General features: G+C 45.3%; 1 protein-coding gene across 1 annotated transcript in view; it reads right to left on the minus strand.

The window, feature by feature from the left end:
• Positions 1-13,400: 13,400 nt before the first annotated feature.
• Positions 13,401-19,276, minus strand: part of XKR9 (XK related 9) — a 38,957-nt gene continuing 33,081 nt past the window's right edge. The window contains exon 3 of the mRNA XM_060242957.1: positions 13,401-14,055. Within this exon, the coding sequence (XP_060098940.1) occupies positions 13,427-14,055 (629 nt within the window). The 3' untranslated portion in view covers positions 13,401-13,426. The remainder of the gene's footprint in view (positions 14,056-19,276) is intronic.

Below are 19,276 nucleotides of genomic sequence, written 5' to 3' on the forward strand. Positions count from 1 at the left end.
CATGGTTGACCTTCCTGGGATACCTCCCCTACATGCCCTGGTGGGGGGCCCACCAAAGAAGGCACCTTTTCATTCTGTGGCCCAGAACCCACACTTAACATTTTCCCAGGAAGCATTTTCCTGGGAAAATGTTGTTAAGTGTGGGTTCTGGGCCATAGAATGAACAAGACTGACCCTATGTGACCTAGTAGAGGGAAGGCATCAAACTTGCGAAGGATCTCTCCAGGATGGACACTCCCTCCACCACCCCCAGAAGCATGTGGAAGAGAACTGTTGCTGGCACTGTTATGGATAGACATGTCCCTGGTTGGTTTTCAGAGGATCCTGCCAGCTGCAGAGGGAACTTGAAGAGAGGCAGAGCAACTCACCACCCCGGGGCAGCTTGTGTGAAATCCAGCAGAAGTGCTACAGGAAAAAGAACAATGAGACCAGATCAAGGCAAGTGGGAAATTGATCTCAGAAGGACATTAGGCTACAATTTATGCATCTCCGTAATATTCAGTTGCAGCATCGGTTTGTTAACAAACAGCTTGTGGAAGCAGCTCCCAATTTTCAGATGTGTTTATGTAAGCTTTCTGTGGTAAAACATAGGTAAACAAAAAACAATTCCTTTTAGATTTAAAAAGAGAAAATACTATAAAATATTTCATTGCTAAAAAATAGCCCGTTAGTAACTTCAGTACACATACAGGGTGTGCCCTTTAGAGCCTATCCTCTACTAGATTGTGGCAATAGATAAGGCTGAGCAATTGGGTGGCCAGGTCTGTGTTGGAAAACATCTGGAGACTTTGAGGGTGGATCCAAGAGAGGGTGGGATTTGGTGGGGAGGGGATAGGTCTCAGCATGGTACAATGCCATAGAGGCCACCCTTCAAAGGAGTCATTTTCTCCAGCGAAGCTAATCTCTGCCGGCTGGAGATCAGTTGTAAAAGTGAGAACTCTCCAGGCCCCACCTGGAGGTAGGCAAACATAGCTCAGCACACCCAGTTCCATCACATATTGGACATATCAGTTTATGGGACATCTTTTCACTTTTGCAATAGCTCAGGGAGCAGAGAACTCTTTGCTTATGCTTGGACAGCAGTTGCCATAAGCACTGTTGCGCTGCCATTGCAGCAACAAACTCATGAAGGGCAAGCAAGTGGAATTTTTTTTTTTCTGATGCAGAGGTAGTTATCATTTTATATCCAGTCCTAAGTAGACTCATATCCCAAACCAAAATTGTAAGAAGGGGCTACACCCCAGTCGAACTTATTTGTTATGAGAGCCGGATTTGACATAAATGAGACCTTGTTGGGCCAGGCCATGTGTGTCATAAAATGTAATGCTAGGTAACAGAGATACAAACTTTATAAAGGACACAAACACAATTAAAGATTTAAAAAAAAAAAAAACTTAAAATAAGATGCTTAAAAGATTAGTGTTGTTGTAATTTTTTATTTATTTAACAATTTCTGATACCTGACACCTCTTGCTCTGAATTATTGCATCAAAATCTGGAGACAATGTCTGTGCTGTAGCAATCTTAAGTATGCTGTTCAGATGTTGTTCAGGTGTGTGTCTGTAAATTGCAAACCTACTTTTGATTACAGAAATATCATGGTCAATGACCCAGAGGAAAACATAAAGTGGTTGGGCATTGTGAGCTTTTGGACATGTTGCTTCATGTGCTGGTCAGCCAATGGAGAAAATAGAGACTTTGCTCTGTAGCTCCTGTGCGATTGAGCAAGCCTGGCAAAGCAAGTTGTGATGCAGAAGGAAGCAAGAGAGAGAGAAAGAAGTAGATGCCAGTGAGATGCTTGCAGGCCTGATAGGAGCCCTCCAGGGGCCTGATGCAGTGCTTGGGCCATACATTTGACACCCCCAGACTACCCATTATAGATAATTGCACAGAGCACCATTTTAACAAGTTCTAGGTAGGGCTGTCAGCTCCAGGTTGGGACATACCTAGAGATTTTGAGGGTGGAGCCTGAGAAAGGTGGAGTTTGGGGAGGGGAGAGACTTCAATGGGATATTAATGCCATTAAAGGTGAACTGATCTCCGTCAACTGGAGATCAATAGTAATCCAAAGAAATCTCCAGCTACTACCTGGAGGCTGAAAAAACAGAAAATTCTTCCATATAATAAGCAAAAAGATATTTGAAATAAATGAATAGATTTGTTATATATTGATTTATTTGAAATATCCTACTTTTTGCTTATTATATGGGAGAGTTTTCTGTTTACTGACCTCCCTTCCCTGGTTGTTTACCACTTGGGAGGTTGGTGCCCCTAGTTCCAGGCAAACAGAGGCTGGTGCTCGAATGGCTAAAGCCTTGGACAGAATCATCCAATAAAACTCACAGGATCTGTATCTGTAAAAGAAAATATATATAATGGACTAGTTGTCTCTGTTTTAAGAATATAAATTGAATATCAATCATTATTACAAGACATAACTGAAGTTGGAATCCTAAAACCAATCAGGCTCCATCAATATTAATAGGGTGTACTTCTGAGTAAACCAGAGGATGAATTAGCTGTTAAAGCCACCAGAAAAAGTCCTGGTGAGTCAATAGCCTGGCCTTTGCTTGGGCAGCCCCTTGCCCTGTGTGGAACTGGCATGCGTTGCTGCTGTCACCCAGTGGTCCTTACTGTTGAAAATATGTATCTATTCTGTATGTCCTTTGCAATGTTCTAAAGGGAAAGCAGAACCCTGCATATACACTAGACTGAAAGATGGAGAATATCGATACATTCTGGTTTACATTGATGATTTGGTTGTGAACTGCAAGAACAAAGAGGACATTAAAGACATTGTTGAAAAGCTGAACAAAGAGGTCGAAGTCAAAAGACTTGGAGATATTAAACACTATATAGGAATAGAGATTGAGAGACTCGAGGATGGAACCTTTCAACTGTGCCAAAGATTAAAGATTATGGACTTTATAGAATCTCTTGGCATGAGAGACCGGAAGATTCTGTTCACTAACCATGAAGTCTTCCTTCTCGGTGGTCCCAGAGTGAGTCAGTCCTGACCTATGGGATATAGCTCCTCCTCTCCGTAGGCAGGGCCAGCAAAGCAAGTTCCTTCCAGGAGGGGGTGCTATTCCTCTTAACTTTCAGTTCATCTTCAAGCCAGTCGACTCCCAACTAGAAACTAGAAAACAAACTGCAACCGAGGGACGAACACCACAGTAATATCTGTCGTCCCCTCCCAGACCCGGAATCAAGGAAGCATACACAGAATCATCCAACTTCCTTTATTCGGTGGAACTGGACAGTTTGGTACAACCAAACCAGAATGCCCGTAACCAATAACTCCCCATGTGCATTTACATGGTCCACAGTAAACTCAGCAGAAAGACAAATGCCCGGACTCCTGGGCCTCCCAGTGTATTGATGCAAAGACTGAGTCAATCCCAAACCGGGTGGGGAGGACTGACCCACTCTGGGACCACTGAGAATGAAGACTTCACAGTAAGTGAACAGAATCTTCCGTTCTCCAGTGGTCCCAGTAGTGGGTCAGTCCTGACCTATGGGACTTATAACAGCAGTTCCCAAGGGTGGGCCCACTCAGTCCTTTGGATCAAATAGCAGCCTGCAACACCCTACCAAATGCGGCCTCAGCTGAAGCAAGCTTATCAATACGATAGTGCTTTGTAAAGGAATGAATGGAGCGCCAAGTGGCCGCTCTACACACCACCTCCATAGAAGGGAAAGCTCTGTAAGCTGCCGAAGTGGCTGCTCCCCTTAAGGAGTGAGCTGTGATGCCTGATGGAGGCTCCAGTCCCCAGGCCTTATACGCCTTGATGATGCAGCCTCGCAACCATCTACTAATTGTAGATTTAGAAATGGCTTTACCCAGGGCTCTGGCACTAAAAGAAACAAATAAGGAATCAGAAGACCTTAGAGGCTTATTTCTGTCCAGGTAAAAGTTTAAGGCTCTGTGAACGTCTAAACAGTGCCATAGTCTCTCCTTTTCATGCTGTGGATTAGAACAAAAGGAAGGAAGAATAAACTCTTCCGATCTATGAAATAGTGAATTAACTTTTGGGACAAAGGCCGGGTTAGGTCTCAAGACCATCTTAACTCGGTGGAAAACACAAAGATCTTTGTGTATAGACAATGCCTTAATCTCAGACACCCTGTGTGCCGAAGTAATCCCCACCAAGAAAATCATTTTAAAAGTAAGCATCTTTAAACTGCATGAAGCCATAGGCTCAAAAGGCTTGTGACTTAATGCCTCAAGCACTACATTCAAATTCCAAGAAGGGAACCTGTGTGCCTGCGGTGGATTAAGGAAAGACACCCCTCTTAAAAAGCATTTGATGTGTGAATATTTGAACAGCAACTTGCCCTTCCTATCACTTCTCAATGCTGAAATGGCCGCTACCTGCCTTCGGAGGGTGTTGGTACTAAGTCCCTTCTCCAAACCCGCCTGAAGAAAGGCTAGAACGTCTGCTATCTTAGCAGCCATTGGGTCTGCACTGTTCTCCTGACACCAGGATACAAAGGTCTGCCAAGTGGCATTGTACACTCTATTAGTAAACATTCATCTAGAGGCCAAAATGGTATCTACAACCCCTTTTTGGTACCCCAACTCAGTCAGTTGCCTCCATTCAACTTCCACGCTGTGAGTCTTAGCATCTCCAGTCGTGGACACAGCGCCTCTCCCTGTAGCAGAAGATCCTTCCTTAGCGGAAGTATCCAGGGTTCGGCTACCATGAGACGCATCAACTCCTGGAACCAGACCATTCTCGGCCAAAAAGGTGCTATTACTATTACCTCCGCCCCCAATTCCTGTACCCTGAGCAAGAACCTCTGCAGCATCTGCACTGGGGGAAAGGCATAAAGGAGAGTCTTGGGCCACTCTGCGTGCAACGCATCCGTGTCCATGGCTTTTTGAGTTTTTGTTCTTGACAGGAAGTTTGGAACTTGATAGTTTAGTTCCGATGTGAACAAGTCCACCTTTGGAAACCCGAACCTCTAAAAAACTTGACAGAAGACCATCTTGTTCAGCGACCACTCCGCTGGATCCAGGGTCTGACAGCTGAGCCAGTCTGCTAACACGTTGTCCTTTCCCGCAACGTGTGTCGCCTTCAGGGACAGAAGATTTGTCTCTGCCCAGTCCATCAGCAGAGTTGCTTCTCGCTGCAAGAGTTTCGATTGCGTTCCTCCTTGCTTGTTCATGAAGGCTTTCACCATCATATTGTCCGTTTGGACTAGAACATGTTGGCCTTTCACTATGTCCGAAAGGTGGAGCAGAGCTAGTCTGATCGCCCTCAGTTCCAGGACATTTATACTGTTGGAGGTCTCCTGACCGGACCAGCACCCTTGAACCATCTGGCCTTTCGCATGTGCCCCTCAGCCAAACAAGCTGGCATCTGTTGTCACGACTTTTCGAATTGGTTCTCGCAGAGCCTGTCTGGCTTGGAACCGCCATGGCAACAACCACCATTGCAAGGCCACTTTCACTCGTTTTGGCACTCCTACCTGGAGCGGCTTCCTCTGAGCAATGGCTGTCTGGAAGGGATGTAGGAAGAACTGGATGGGTCGTGTATGGGAACATGCCCATTGCACAAGGTCCTGGCATGAGACCAAGAGTCTCACCAATTTTGCTAGAGTCATCACTTGCATGGTTTTGGCCTGCAACACTGAATGGATCAGTTGTGTCAGCTTTGCTTGTCTTTCCTGGTGAGGAAGACTCTGTCTTCCCTGGTATCAATCTGTACCCCCAGGTGAAGGATGGATTGAGATGGTGTGAGGGAACTCTTCTCCTGATTTATGACAAACCCGTGGGAGGAGAGAACATCTATTGTCTCCTTCAGGGCCACCTTCATCTGCGTAAATGATGGTGCTTTGACTAGGCTGTCGTCCAGGTATGGAAACAATAACACTCCCCTGAGTCACAGGGCTGCCATTAGAATCACCAGTATCTTTGTGAAGACTCTGGGTGAGGACTTTAAGCTGAATGGCAAATGCCTTGTATTGTAGTGGCTGCCGTCGTAAGAGAATCTCAGAAAACGGTGGTGCCCCTGCCAAATTTGTATGTGTAAATAGGCCTCGGATAGATCTATCGATGCCAGAAAGTCCCCTTTTTGTAGGGCTAGGAGGATCAACTGCAAGGTTTCCATCCGAAACGTCTTCGTCTTCACCTTCCTGTTGAGCCACCGGTTGTATAGCCCCTATCTCGAGGAGATGGAGAATGGCTGATAGCAAAAGCTGATGTTTTTGAGGAGATTTGTTCCTGAGAACTTCCAGGAATCTATCCCATGGAACTGTCTTGAATTCTATACTGTAGTCCTTGGACAATGTCTCCACCACCCATCTGTCTGTTATTGTCTATCTCCACACTTCAGCAAAGCATTGGAGACGGCCCCCTATAGCCCCTGGGGGACTGTTCTGGGCATAGTCAGGTGGTATTGCCTTTCCTCGGACCTTTGGAGGACTGCCCTTTGCTATTGAAAGATGAAGATCTGGAACCGTAGGGCTTCTGTTGCCATCTTCCCCTATAGGATTTGGAGTAATTCGACTTGGAGTCCCTCCTTTGATCCCGAAAGGGCTGGAAGCATCTCTTATCTCTGTCCTGCTTTTTGGATGGAAGAACCTTCTTCTTATCCTTGTCCTCCACCAGGTAGTGCTCTAGGCCTTGGCCGAAGAGTAAATTGCCTTTAAAAGGGACCGCTGCTACTTTGGCTCTTGCAGATGGATCTGCATCCCAGTTTCGCAGCCAAGTGTTCCATCAGGCCGTCACGCTCGAGGCTATGGCTCTCACAGATTGTTGCATAGCTCATCTTTAAATTCCTTGGGCAAGTCTTGTTCTGCCTTGGCCAATTCTGAAGCCCATGAATAAATGGCTCTGACAGCCAAAGAAGCCAACATATTCGCCTGCAAAGAGGTGGCTGAAGCTTCAAAATCCCTTTGTAGGACTTGTTCAATCCTTTTATCCATGGGGTCTTTTGGTGTGCCATCAGCATCCAATGGTAGGATGGAAGAGGAGGCGAGGCTGTTAACTGGGTCATCCACTTGGGGCAACTTGAGCCGTTTCATGGCCTCTGGAATAAGAGTGTAAAACTTGGAAAAAACTGAATGAGTCGCCTTTGGTTTGGCTGGGTGTTCCCATTCTGCCTTCATAATGGAGAAAAATCCTGCTGGCAGTGGTACCAGCTGTGACTTAGATCTGGCCTTAGGAATAGTTTTCTCTGAACCCATTGGGAAATCTGTTTCCTCTTCCTCCTTAAGTTTAGGATCAAAATTCAGTTCCAAGGCTCTGACAATTTTAGCGAAGAGCCGTGAATAATGTCAAGAGGAAACAACCTATTCTGAGATGGTTGAATTATCTCCACCTCTTCCTCAGAAAGCTCCCCTTCTTCCTTTGAGGAAGATAGTTCTGAGTCCTCAGAATCTTCCCCTAGCTCAGACCCTTGAAAACTTTCCAAGTCTATGCGTCTCTTCTTTCTCTGGGAAGGGGCAGTCTCAACTTTCTCCTCTACCAGATGCTTAGTCTTTTTTGTGCATTTTTTAGACTTCAGCTTGGGGGTCTGACTAGGATCCTCTTTGCTAGACTGTACTTCTTGTTTAACTATCTGTTGGATCCAGGCAGAGATGTTTGCCTTGGTCTCTGTTCAAGGTAAATCCACTATTGGGCTTTCTGTCTGGTCCTCTTGAGAGGGGGAGTCAGACAAGTCCAAATCACATATAGCTGTGTCCTTGGCCTTGGGGAATTCAGATGGGGTAGCCATTTTGAAGTGCCCAGAATACTGTAAAAAGAAGACACAAAATGGCCGCTTTTCCTGCCTAAATTTTCCTTCCCCTTTCACACCCTGTAGGCCCTGTTCATGCCTTGCTACTGGGCTGTGGGACTCCCTTTCATTCTCTGGACCTCCACTCCGCCTGGTCTTCCTTTATGGAAGTAATCAGCCTCTGGACTAGTGCTGTTGTGCCTTCTGGAAAAACCCTGGTGCTAGGGGCCCTTGAGGCTCAGTTATGCTGGTGAGAGGAAGAGTTGTGGTGGGGGGGCAGACTATTCATTAAGTCCTCCCCCAGGCAGCCTTGCACAGGTCACCCTACTTTCCCCCATTCCTGAACTTCTTCCTCCACCAAAACCCCCATTCCATGGGTCTCTGGGACCCTACCTGTTCCTCAGAAGGGAGGAGGAGTTTGTTGCTGTCCTGTCCACCCTGTGCACGCTGCCAGGTCTGGACAGAGGCTCGGGATGTCCATGGGGCCACCAATGCATGTGCTGCTGTCTCCGCCCCGGTCGTCTGCAGTTTCCACCGCTCGCCGCCGTGTTCAGGGAGGCATGGGGAAAACTGCAGCTACGTTCCTGGGTCTCCCGGCTTCTGCCGGACTCCAGGAAGCTTCAGGTGCCAAGGGAAGGGGGGAGAGTAAGCTGCCCCATCCATTTCCTTGTCGCTTCTGTGGTCTTATTATTTATTTATTTATTTGTTTGTTTATTTTGCAAAGTTGAGCCGAAGCTCAGCTGGCATGTCCTGCTCTGGAGGCAGGGCCAAGCAAAACTGAAAGTTAAGGGGAATAGCACCCCCTCCTGTAAGGAACTTGCTTTGCTGGCCCTGCCTACGGAGTGGAGGAGCTATATCCCACAGGTCAGGACTGACCCACTACTGGGACCACTGGACAATGTAAAGAATCTAAGATACCTCTTGAACCTGCATACCTGAGAGCTCAGGGTGGTCAACCACTTAAAGACATTGGAGAGTACAGAGAAGCTATAGGAAAACTCCTGTACCTGAGTAAAACTACCAGATCTGGTATAACAGCTGCTGTCAGAATACTGAGCAGAAAAGTAAGTTCGCCTAATCACCACGATTGAATGCAGTAAAGAAACTTGCCAGATACTCAAAAGGGACTATGGACTTAAGAGTGATCATTGAAGCTTCTGAGAATCCCAGACTAGTTGGGTACGTAGATGCCAACTATGCAGAAGAATCATGCAATTACAGATCAACCAGCGGATACTTGTTCTTCTACGGAAATGGACTTGTAGAATGGACTAGCAGAAAACAGACTATAGTGGCACACTCTACACCAGAAGCTGAGTGTGTGTCAGCAGCCAGTGCCTGCAGTGAGCTTGAATGGATTTTTCATCTGCTGAAAGACTTCAAGATAAAAGAACCTGTACCTATTGTAATGTTTGAAGATAATCAAGCTTGTATTGCTATATGTAAAGGGGAAAGTAGAACAGCCAGAAGTAGATCTATTGGTATTAAATGTGAGCTAATGAAAGATTTACACCAGAAGGGGCTGATTAAAATAGAATATTGTTGTACAGAAGCTATGGTAGCTGATATACTTACAAAACCATTACCTGGTGCTAGATTTGAATGTTTACGTGAAATGATTAATCTAGTTGATGTGAATGTTATAGTGAATAATGAGTAATGACTATTGAATGTATAATAACTTGCACATTAGGCAGAGAAGGGGTGTTGGAAATATGTATCTGTTCTGTCTGTCCTTTGCAATGTTCTAAAGTTCCAGTCATTATAGGGTTAACACTGTGCCTGATTCCCTATTGTCTGCATGACCTAGGAAGAAGATACTGACTGCTGTCAATCAAGGTCTAGAAGCGGGAAAACATGCTTTGTTTGTTTGGTCAGTTAGTCAGGTGATTTCCTTTGTTCAGGCAGAGAGGTCAAGAAGAAGGAGGAAGTAGTCTCCATTAAGCATGTGGTTCTCAATGTGTTAGCATGTAGTTCTTTAGCGTTTGTTTTATCTCCCAGTACCCTTTCCCTGTAGAAGTAAATATGTTTTTGCTTTTTTCATGTTAAATGCCTCTCGATGATTATTTGATCCAGAGATCCATCGTACTGAGATAAAGAAATAGAATTTCAAACAGAAATTCCTAACACTTACCTTGTGGGGCATAGGGAAGTAGTCACAGAGCCTGGACAAGCTCCGCACAGGTTGTGATCAGACAGGTGGCTCGGTGTGGTCTGGCTGCGCCTTTAATTTGGTCCAGGGTTTTTTGTACCAGGAGAGTTGTGATCAGACATCACACTGATTACCATAGCCACTGCAGCTCCTCCATAGCATCAAGCCTGCTGCTGCCACCTTCTTGCAGGCTTTCTGCTCCAGCCCTAAACAAGCACCTCATTTCTCTTTGCCATCCTGCCCACTCTGCTGCTGGACCTGAGCAGGACTGACCACTTCACTGGGCCCAGCGCTCAGTCCTTCTCTATCGACAGCATCATTGGTTGCAGCCTCAGTCTCACTGCCAGCAGCTGTGTCTCTCCATTCACTGTCCTGCCCATCCTTGCCCTCTCACTCTGGGACTTGCATAAGCGGTTTTAAACAAGCCTTAGGCGAATAATGGCTTGTGTGCTTATTGCTAAAAGGTTGAAAAGAAATGACAGCAAAACCAGAGCAATCATTCTTCCCAAAAGGCTTCACCCGGCAAGAGAGCACTCAGATACTCACAGAAGCACTGTGAAGCCAGTAGGATCCCTAAATACAAGACCTTCTGCAGTGTCTAGGAAGTCAGGGTTGAGTGCGGGGGCCCAACAACTGGAGAACAGCTATCTGGACATGCATGTTAGATCCATTGGGAAGAAGCAACAACAATCAATCAAACAGCTTGTCTGATCTCAGTCACAGTGCTGGGAAGGCATCAACTAGCCAGGCTAAGCCCCATGCAACATGAGGAAAATACTGGGGGCCAAACTATTTTGTAGGATGTTTTTTTTCTCTCAGTCCACACCTGGGCTGAACTGACACAGACTGCTAATTATATCATAACCCAATGTTTTAAAAAGATATCAATTTAAAGACAGAGAAACAATTATTTGCCTATTCATATTAGCAGCATGCAATATGAATATTTGTTTTCATATGATGTTGGATCTGGGAAATACAAGTGAGACCCAAAGAGAATCTTTGTTTAAGTCACAGTGGCTCTTGATAGCCTTGGGAATATACTTTTTAGTGCAGCTTGCTGACAGGATAAAATGGAAAGAAAACAAAGTAATCTGGGTAATGAAGCTATACTAGGTGGCCTATGAAATTGTTCAACTTTTTCTGTGAATACTGAAAATATTTTACAGCATATGTAGCCTACAGTTCTTAGACCTCTGGCAGATGTTAGGAACAGAGATAATGACTGGCCCCAAGACCACACAGTGAGCTTCATCAATAAGTGACTTCATCTATTCATTGTATTAAATTATCAATATTTTTACATCCAGATTTTAATAGCTGTATAACAGCCCACACCAGACATATTGAAAGTTCCTTCCATTGCAAACAGTGAAGAATCCTGTTACTTAAGCATGTTCAGTAGAGTGAAATCTTTCTGTTGCTCATACTATGACATACTATTTATGTGTCAAATCCATGTTATATACCTGCTTACTTAGAAATTGCTCAGTAAATAACAAGTAGCTGTGAACATTTCCAGTAATTTATGTTTACAAATAGATCTTTGTGCCCAAGGCTTTTGAATATAAGGCTTGATATATATAATATCATTAACAAGCATGCAATAGAACTCAACACTCCAAAGGTTCAAAGTGAACTTTAGTCCTCCACTGATCACCCCTTAATACTCAGCCTTCATAAATTTCCCCCATTTATGGAGTGTTTTTGATGGCAGGCAATTCTTTGCTGAAAGTTAAGTGCTCTTTTATATGAACATATAAAGCAGGCTTTGGTTTGAATGAGTACATTATTTTGACAAATGTTTATTGGAAAGCCAATTACAGCTTCATAAATCAGGGGCTCTCTGTGGCACATCAGGTAAGCTCACCATTGCCACCAGATGTCATTGCTGAGACCAGCACAGCAATTAAAATAATTGGGTGGAATCCTGTCCCTCATCCACAGCACTGACAGTAGTCAAAACAGGAAGAAATTGTTTATTATCTTTCATTTAACTTATTAAAATACTTGTTGCAAGATGTCATGGCCATACTGGAGGGGGGAGGGATAACATTTGCTTTCAATTTGCAGTTAGATTAAAATGACAAGGTCAAGCACAATCCACAGGCTGACTGGCAGCTGAATTTTAAGAGCGGTCCAGAAGAGGAGGAGGAAGTGCTTGTGCCTATGCAATAGGGTGAAATCCTAGAAGGCTTTAACATTTTATTTCTGAGGTGACTAGTTTTTTATCTATAATATGGGAATTAGCAATATGGACATTTACATATCTCTGTGTGACTTCAGATACTTGAGTCCTAATACAGAACATATTTTGTTTATATTTATGGAGACCAGTTAAAAATAATAGGCTTAAGCACTTAGGGGAAAATGAAGGCTTTCCAAGCAGTGTTTACAGGAAATGCAAGCTTTATATTAACCTGTATGTCTGTCTTTACCTGTTTGTACACAAGAGCCCTCCTGTGGCAAAATCAAGATGTTCAAGACAGAAGGGATTTTCTTGCAGAATCGAAGAGAGAGCAAAGTTACACATGCCTTTTCATGTGTTTCCAGGATCACTCAAGCATCATCTGCCACATCAATAAAGCATTAATCTCTCTGGTTTAAAATATCTCTATAAATGTGTGGGGAACACGTTATCAATTTCACCAGGGCCCATTCTCCAGTCAATTTGTCAAGGCTGGGGCAATCATTACCAGTTTCACAGAAAGGGATTATACCTACCCTGTATGTTTTAAAAAGCCATGCTGGTAAAAAATGTTCCCCACATTAAATCTAAGTGGGTAAGGTAAGGTAAAGAAAACAGCCATGTCACAAATACTCATGATAACAGTAAAGGACGGAACATAACTGCAGATTTACTTGCTAATTTTGACTGAAGAGGCACTTCCACAAATTTTTACAGTATTTCCAAAAAAAACTATGTACTGCTCAAGGTCTTTATGGATTCACAGATCAAACCTAGCATCATGAACTGTAGTATAAGAATAAACAAAAATAGACAACTGGTGAATAACTAATGCATAACTAAGATAAAGATCAGATCAGATAACTGGGGATGGGAAAACAACTACCTAAGATTCTGGAAAGGTGCTATGAAGCAGATAAGACAATACTGACCTTGATAGACCAATGAGGCAACATCATATGCATCCTGTCCAAAACATTCTGTCTTAGTCCCATTCTTCATATGAGAGACATTATGTAGAATGTGGTCATGTGATCAAGTTATGAGCTATAATTTTTCCTAGATGTAGTTGGCAAAAAAGGGAACTAAACTATTGCTTCTACTTGAATGTCAAACAGCAAATCAAGCCTGCAAGCCTTTAGTAGCCATTGACAAAAATGTAATGGTTTTGAAATTCAATTTACATATTTAATTATTAGTTTTAGAATATATAAATACAGCTGGTTGATGGATTTGCAGATCAAACTGAGCATCATAACTCAGGCATAAGAATTTAGGAAATCAAAGTCTAACTATGTATTCTGTTGCTAAAAAGAAACACATACAGAGTGAAAGATAACTTTATAAATAAGTTTATTAAGCTTATTGCATTATGAACTTGCTTATTCTACATATGTCTTCATTTTCAGGCTCTGGTCCATCAACTACATCTTGTGTGCATTGATTACTAGGATGAAAAAACCTATAATAAACAACAAGAAAACAAATGCCTAATGCTAAAGTGAGAGCAACTGTCATGATCACAAATAACAGATTTATTTCCCCATTAAATTGTGACTTCCAGAACATACAAGCACATAGTATAGCTGAAGTTGTAAGTGCTCGGATGGCATAATAAACAGAAAGGGGAACTTTTGTTTTTTCTCCCTTTATATTAAAAAAGGTAAAAATAAGAATTATTCCCACCAGAGTTCGATATACAGCTTCCGCTAAAGCAGATTTGCAAAATGTGGTATGCTGCCTCAGTGTCCAACATGTTCCCCCAAACCAAAACAGCACAACTAGAATGAAAGCAGTTTTGGTGCTCAATGCCATGACCAGCACAATACTCAGTAACCAAGATGTTAAAGTGAACAATTTATACAAAAGATATGTTATTTTGGAAGATAGGCTCGTAAATTTAGTTTTATCAGGTAAGGATTTTCGTAATGCTATTTGGTAGTCCACAGTTGAACAGGTAACACTGCTGAAAGACACAACAATGGAAATATCTAAAAAAAACAGAAAATACAAAAATTGCATCAGAAGAAGAGTTGCAGATTTTTAAATATTGCTCACAAAAGGATCAATGCACATCTAGAATTCCCTTTCTATGCAATTTTTAAATGGACAGCAGTCTTGTCTCATTTTAACTTCAGACCTAGCAAATCTATTTCCCATAGTCTCTAAACATCCTTAGCCTATCCTTGTTACAATCCTTCTTTTTAGCTTCCCTCTTTCCTGTATCCTTAAAACTTCATCTTTCCCCCTCCTCTACATGCTCACCCATAGCATGAGCCCTTCCAGTGCACAGATGCTGTGAATTCTTTCACAATATGCTCTTGTTAAAACTTATCATTTCACTATCCTGTGCCTTCATTTTCAAGTTTCCTTCTCCACTTGTACTCTTTCCCTTTTTCTTTGTCCCTCTGTACCATTTTTCCACAGTCTTGTTTCTAAGTTCCCTGTCCTTTGATTATCTTACTTCCAGAGATGGCCTGCTAGCTATAGTCCCACAAACATACTCTTCATCAAACTGACATTATGCTAATACTTGTTTTTCAAAGCTGAAGTGCTCATGAGTATTCCATGCTGTTACGCTAACAAATCAGTGACAGAAGCTGCACTGCCACATGCAATGTAAAATCTATCTCAGCCATCCAGTTTGTAAGATTCAAGTATGCTAACTTCAGCTACATACCACTGATGTACTATAAAATAGTTCATTTTTCAAAGTGGGGTTCAGATTCAAACCAAATGCTTTCTGACTTCAGGATCCAAAATGTCTCCACTTAGTAAGCCAGCCACAGACCCTCATGAGGATATGCCATGTTCATATTCCAATACAGACCCTTTCTCCTTTCTGAAAATGAAGCAACCATGCAGGACACAAATAAGCAAGCCAAACCAGCAACCACATTCAGAGAGGAATGGCTGGGGACAGAAGCAACATCTAGGGGGACCCAGAACTGTAATGTACGCTCTGCTTGGCCGTTGGTGGCTGGATGGAAAGGGGCAGACCGAATGTGCTGGATGAGTTAACAATTCAAGAACTCCTAGAATTCCCGGGAGGTGAAAGCAGTCCCATTGTCCGTGACAAGGGTCTCGGGAATCCCATGAGTGCAAAAGACCCTTTGCAAGGCTCTGACAGCTGCCGCGGTGGAGGTTGAAGCTACAGGAATCACTTCCAACAACTTGGTGTATGCATTGACTAAGATAAAGAATATTTGGCCCTGGTATGGCCCCACAAAGTCTAGGTGTAACCGGGACCACGGCCTCCTGTTGGACTCCCAGCGGTGGACAGGAGCACTGGGCGGATCAGGTCGGGACTTTTGGCAGGGTTGTTATTATTATTTTTTATTATTAAATTTTATTTGTATCCCGCCCTCCCCACCTAGGCAGGCTCAGGGTGGCTAACAACATTCAATAAAACATTATACAAAATACAATAATTAAAAACGACATTAAAATTATACATAGTTAAATACATATCTTAAAACTAATCCAGCATATATAATCTATAATTTAACAGCAGCAGAGATGTTCCGGGCGCTATTTATCCATTTACGTATTTAGATAATGGCAAGGATCACTAGAGAGTTACTTGGCACCTTAAAACCCACCCTTCTATCTCCTCGTACATCCCTGGCCACCATACATAGCTACGTACCAGGGCCTTCATGCGCACTATCCCCGGGTATGTTTCGTGTAGGGCTTCCAGCACTAGCTTCCGCAATGGGGGAGGAACCACCACCCTGCTACCCCAGAGAAGGCACCCCTTGTGCATGGACAGTTCTTCTCTGCGTGATGCGAATGCCTTGAATACTGCGTCCAATTTGCCCGTGGGCCACCCCCTTCCCACCCACTCTAAAACGCGTGCGAGGATGCGGTCTCTACCCATGGCCCTAGCTACCTCAGCAGCGTGGAGGGGCCTCTCTGGTAGAGTCTCTATAAGCATCACATGGTGGGCGGGGGCGGGATCCAGGTCCATAGAGGGCAGCAGCTGAGGGCATCCGTGTGTCCCATAGCTTTGCCAGGGCGGTGGACAAGAGCATATATGTACGAGTTGAGGAACTGGTTCCACTGCAGGATCAACTGTGACAGAATTTGCGGTGTCTGGCACGGAGGCCCAGTAGTGGCTTATGGTCCGTGGCGATCGTGAAACGCCTACCATACAGGTAGTCGTTGAATTTATGCACACCCGCCACTATTGCCAAGGCCTCCTTGTCTATCTGGGCATAGTTGCACTCTGCAGGGGGGTCAGGGTCCTCGAATATTAGGCCACAGGAACCTCCCTCCCATCCGGGAGTTGGTGCCCCAGAACGGCGCCCACCCTGTACGGGGAAGCATCGCAAGCCAGAATCACTGGTAAGGATTTGTCAAAATGGTAGAGCACATAATTGGAAACTAGGAGGTCCTTGACTGCCTGAAAAGCGGCGGCTTGCTTCTTTTCCCAGACCCATGGGGTGTTTTTATCAAGGAGCCTATGAAGGGGTTCTGCAATGGCTGCTTTGTGGGGCAAAAATGAATGATAAAAATTTAATAATCCCAAGAAACTCTGTAACTCCATCTTGCCCGTGGGGGCCGGGGCGTGGACAATAGCCCTGGTCTTGTCGGCCATCAGGTGGATTCTCACGGCGTGTACTGCAAACCCCGAGAACTCTACCCTTGACACCCCGAGGGAACACTTCTCCCACTTGACTTTAAGTCCCGCCGTCTGGAAACGGCGGAGTACCTCACGCAGACGGCTGCTGAATTCCTCAGTGTCCGGGGCGGCAATCAAAACGTCATCAAAAAATGGTTGCACTCTGGGGATCCCTTTGAGAAGAACATCCATTATGCTCTGAAAAATCCCCGGAGCCACACTAACCCCAAATTGCAACTGCCGCACCTGAAAAGCTCCCCTGTGAGTCACAATGGTCTAGGCTTCTGCTGTCTCGGCATCCATCGGGAGTTGCTGGTACGCCTGGGCCAAGTCCAGTTTCCCAAAAACCTTAGAGCCTGCTAGGGCTGCCAGTACGTGGCTGACCACTGGAACAGGGTATGGGTTGTCCTGAAGTGCCTTATTTATTGTGCACTTGTAATCAGCGCATATGCGCACATCTCCATTCGGCTTCACTGGAGTGACTATGGGTGTTTCCCATGCAGCATAGGATACCAGTTCTAGCACTCCCTGGGCCGTGAGGTGATCCAGCTCCACTTCTATTTTTGGTTTAAGAGCGAAAAGAACTCGCCTGGCCTTCAGCCTTATCGGTCTCACGTGGAGATCGAGGGTAAGGTGATGGGAGGCCCCTTGTAGCACCCCAGGGACCCATCAAACACTTCCGGGAATTCCCAGCACACGTGCTCGAAATTTTGCATTCGCATCTGCTGCACCCTCACTATTTGAATATCCAGCGGTCGAAACCAGGCCAGCCCCAGTAATGTGGTGAGCTGGCATTTGACCACGAGAATGTCCAGCTTGCCCTTAAAGTTCTTAAACTCTACCCTTACAGTGGCCCAACCCAAAATCTGTACAGGAGTTTTTTGGAAGTCCCGCAGTATAAAGTCCGCCGGTCGCAGCCGGGGCCGGCCACGGGGACAAAGTTTTCTTAGAGACTCCTCCGAAATTATGGAGATGGAGGAGCCCGAGTCCAGCTCCATTAGGCATGGAGCGCCCTCGATGAGGACTGACACCCTGACCTTATATGGGGTGGTGAGGGGCAAGTTCATTACCTGCAGGCTAGTCGATGCGGTTGAGTAGGCATCGGTTGAGTCATGGTTGGTGGACTGGCGTCTGCGGGTGGCCTTGGCCCGGCAAGCCTGCTCTATGTGGCCCACTCTTCTGCAGTTCCTGCAGTCCATGTTGCGATAGGGGCAGTCCCGGCACTCGTGTGGATCCCCACAGCTGGCGCACTTGGTTTTGGCTGGTCTCTCTGTTGCTCATGGCCACATGGGTGCTCTCGGCCCCATTCCTGTTTGGCGACGTAGCTGGTTTGCCTCCTCCTCCTCTGGGTTGCCTGGTGCCATCTCCTCCTGGTGGACGGCTTCCGCTCGTGGGTTGTTGTAAGCTTTGGTTGCTCTCTCGAACGCGGTGGCTTCGTTGAAGGCGAGTTGGAGGGTGAGCTCTTCCTTTGTGAAGAGCTTTTGCTGCAGTCTTTCGTCTCGGAGGCCCCAGACTAAGCGATCCTTTTAACCTGTTTTTACATGCCATTAAAGGTTGATTGATTGATTGACTAAGCGATCCCTCAGGGCTTCCTCCAGCTTACCGAAGCTGCAGTTCCCTGCGATTTGGCAGAGGGCGGCCAGGTAGATGGCAGCTGTCTCTCCCGCCCCTTGATCCCTCTTGTGGAAGAGGAATCGGCGGACAATGATGGAAGGCTGGGGCAAAAAGTGCCCGGTCAGGAATCTGACTATCTCCTCGTACGTTTTCTCCGTGATCTTCACAGGGGCCGAGAGAACCTTTGCGATCTCAAATGTGGCCTCCCCGCAGACACTCAGGAGCACGTCTCTCTTACGGCTGTCATCTGTAATCATGTTCGCTTGTAGGTAGCAGTCGACTCGCTCCGTTTCGGTCTCCTACCTATCAGGGTTGGCGGGGTCGAACTCTGCAAGGTGGCCCATCGTCCCACTTGGGTTAGCCATGGCGGCAGCGGGCGCTTCTGTCTCCCTCGAATGCATGCCTTCCTCGTCTCCGGCCAGGTCAGCGAAGAACCACTTGGGGAGTTACCTGGCTAGAATCCCACCTTCGTCGCCACTGTAATGTATGGAGTGACGAGACATGTTGAAGGCAACATGCTTTATTAGCGAGTACATCACAAGGCAAAAAAACGCGGGCCGGAGCAACCCTCAGTCTGGCCAGTTAAACTTCCCGCCACAGATCTTGAATGGCGGAGCGTATTTGAGGAGCTACATCCGGGGACCAGTGGACTTCCACTGGTCACCTCCATAACGTCCGCTGTGTTGTAATTTTGGGACTGAAATGCAAGACACAACACAGAACCAGCTGATTAGTTCCCCAAAGTACACAGCCAGAAATGCAGTATCAATAGCTACCACAAAGGAGCCCACAGAATGGGCCAGCTAGGCTGGGTTTAAAAGGGTATCTGGAAATTCACTGGCAACAGCATCCAAGCAAATGACTAACAAGCAGGGGATAACATCCCCTCAAGAGTCAGGAATCCAGGTTTCTAGTCTTGCAGGAGATGAGACAGTCAGAAGAATAAATCCAGCATCCCAGACTAATTAATGACA

Source organism: Heteronotia binoei, chromosome 7 (genome assembly GCF_032191835.1).
Source record: "Heteronotia binoei isolate CCM8104 ecotype False Entrance Well chromosome 7, APGP_CSIRO_Hbin_v1, whole genome shotgun sequence".
Lineage (NCBI taxonomy): Eukaryota > Metazoa > Chordata > Lepidosauria > Squamata > Gekkonidae > Heteronotia > Heteronotia binoei.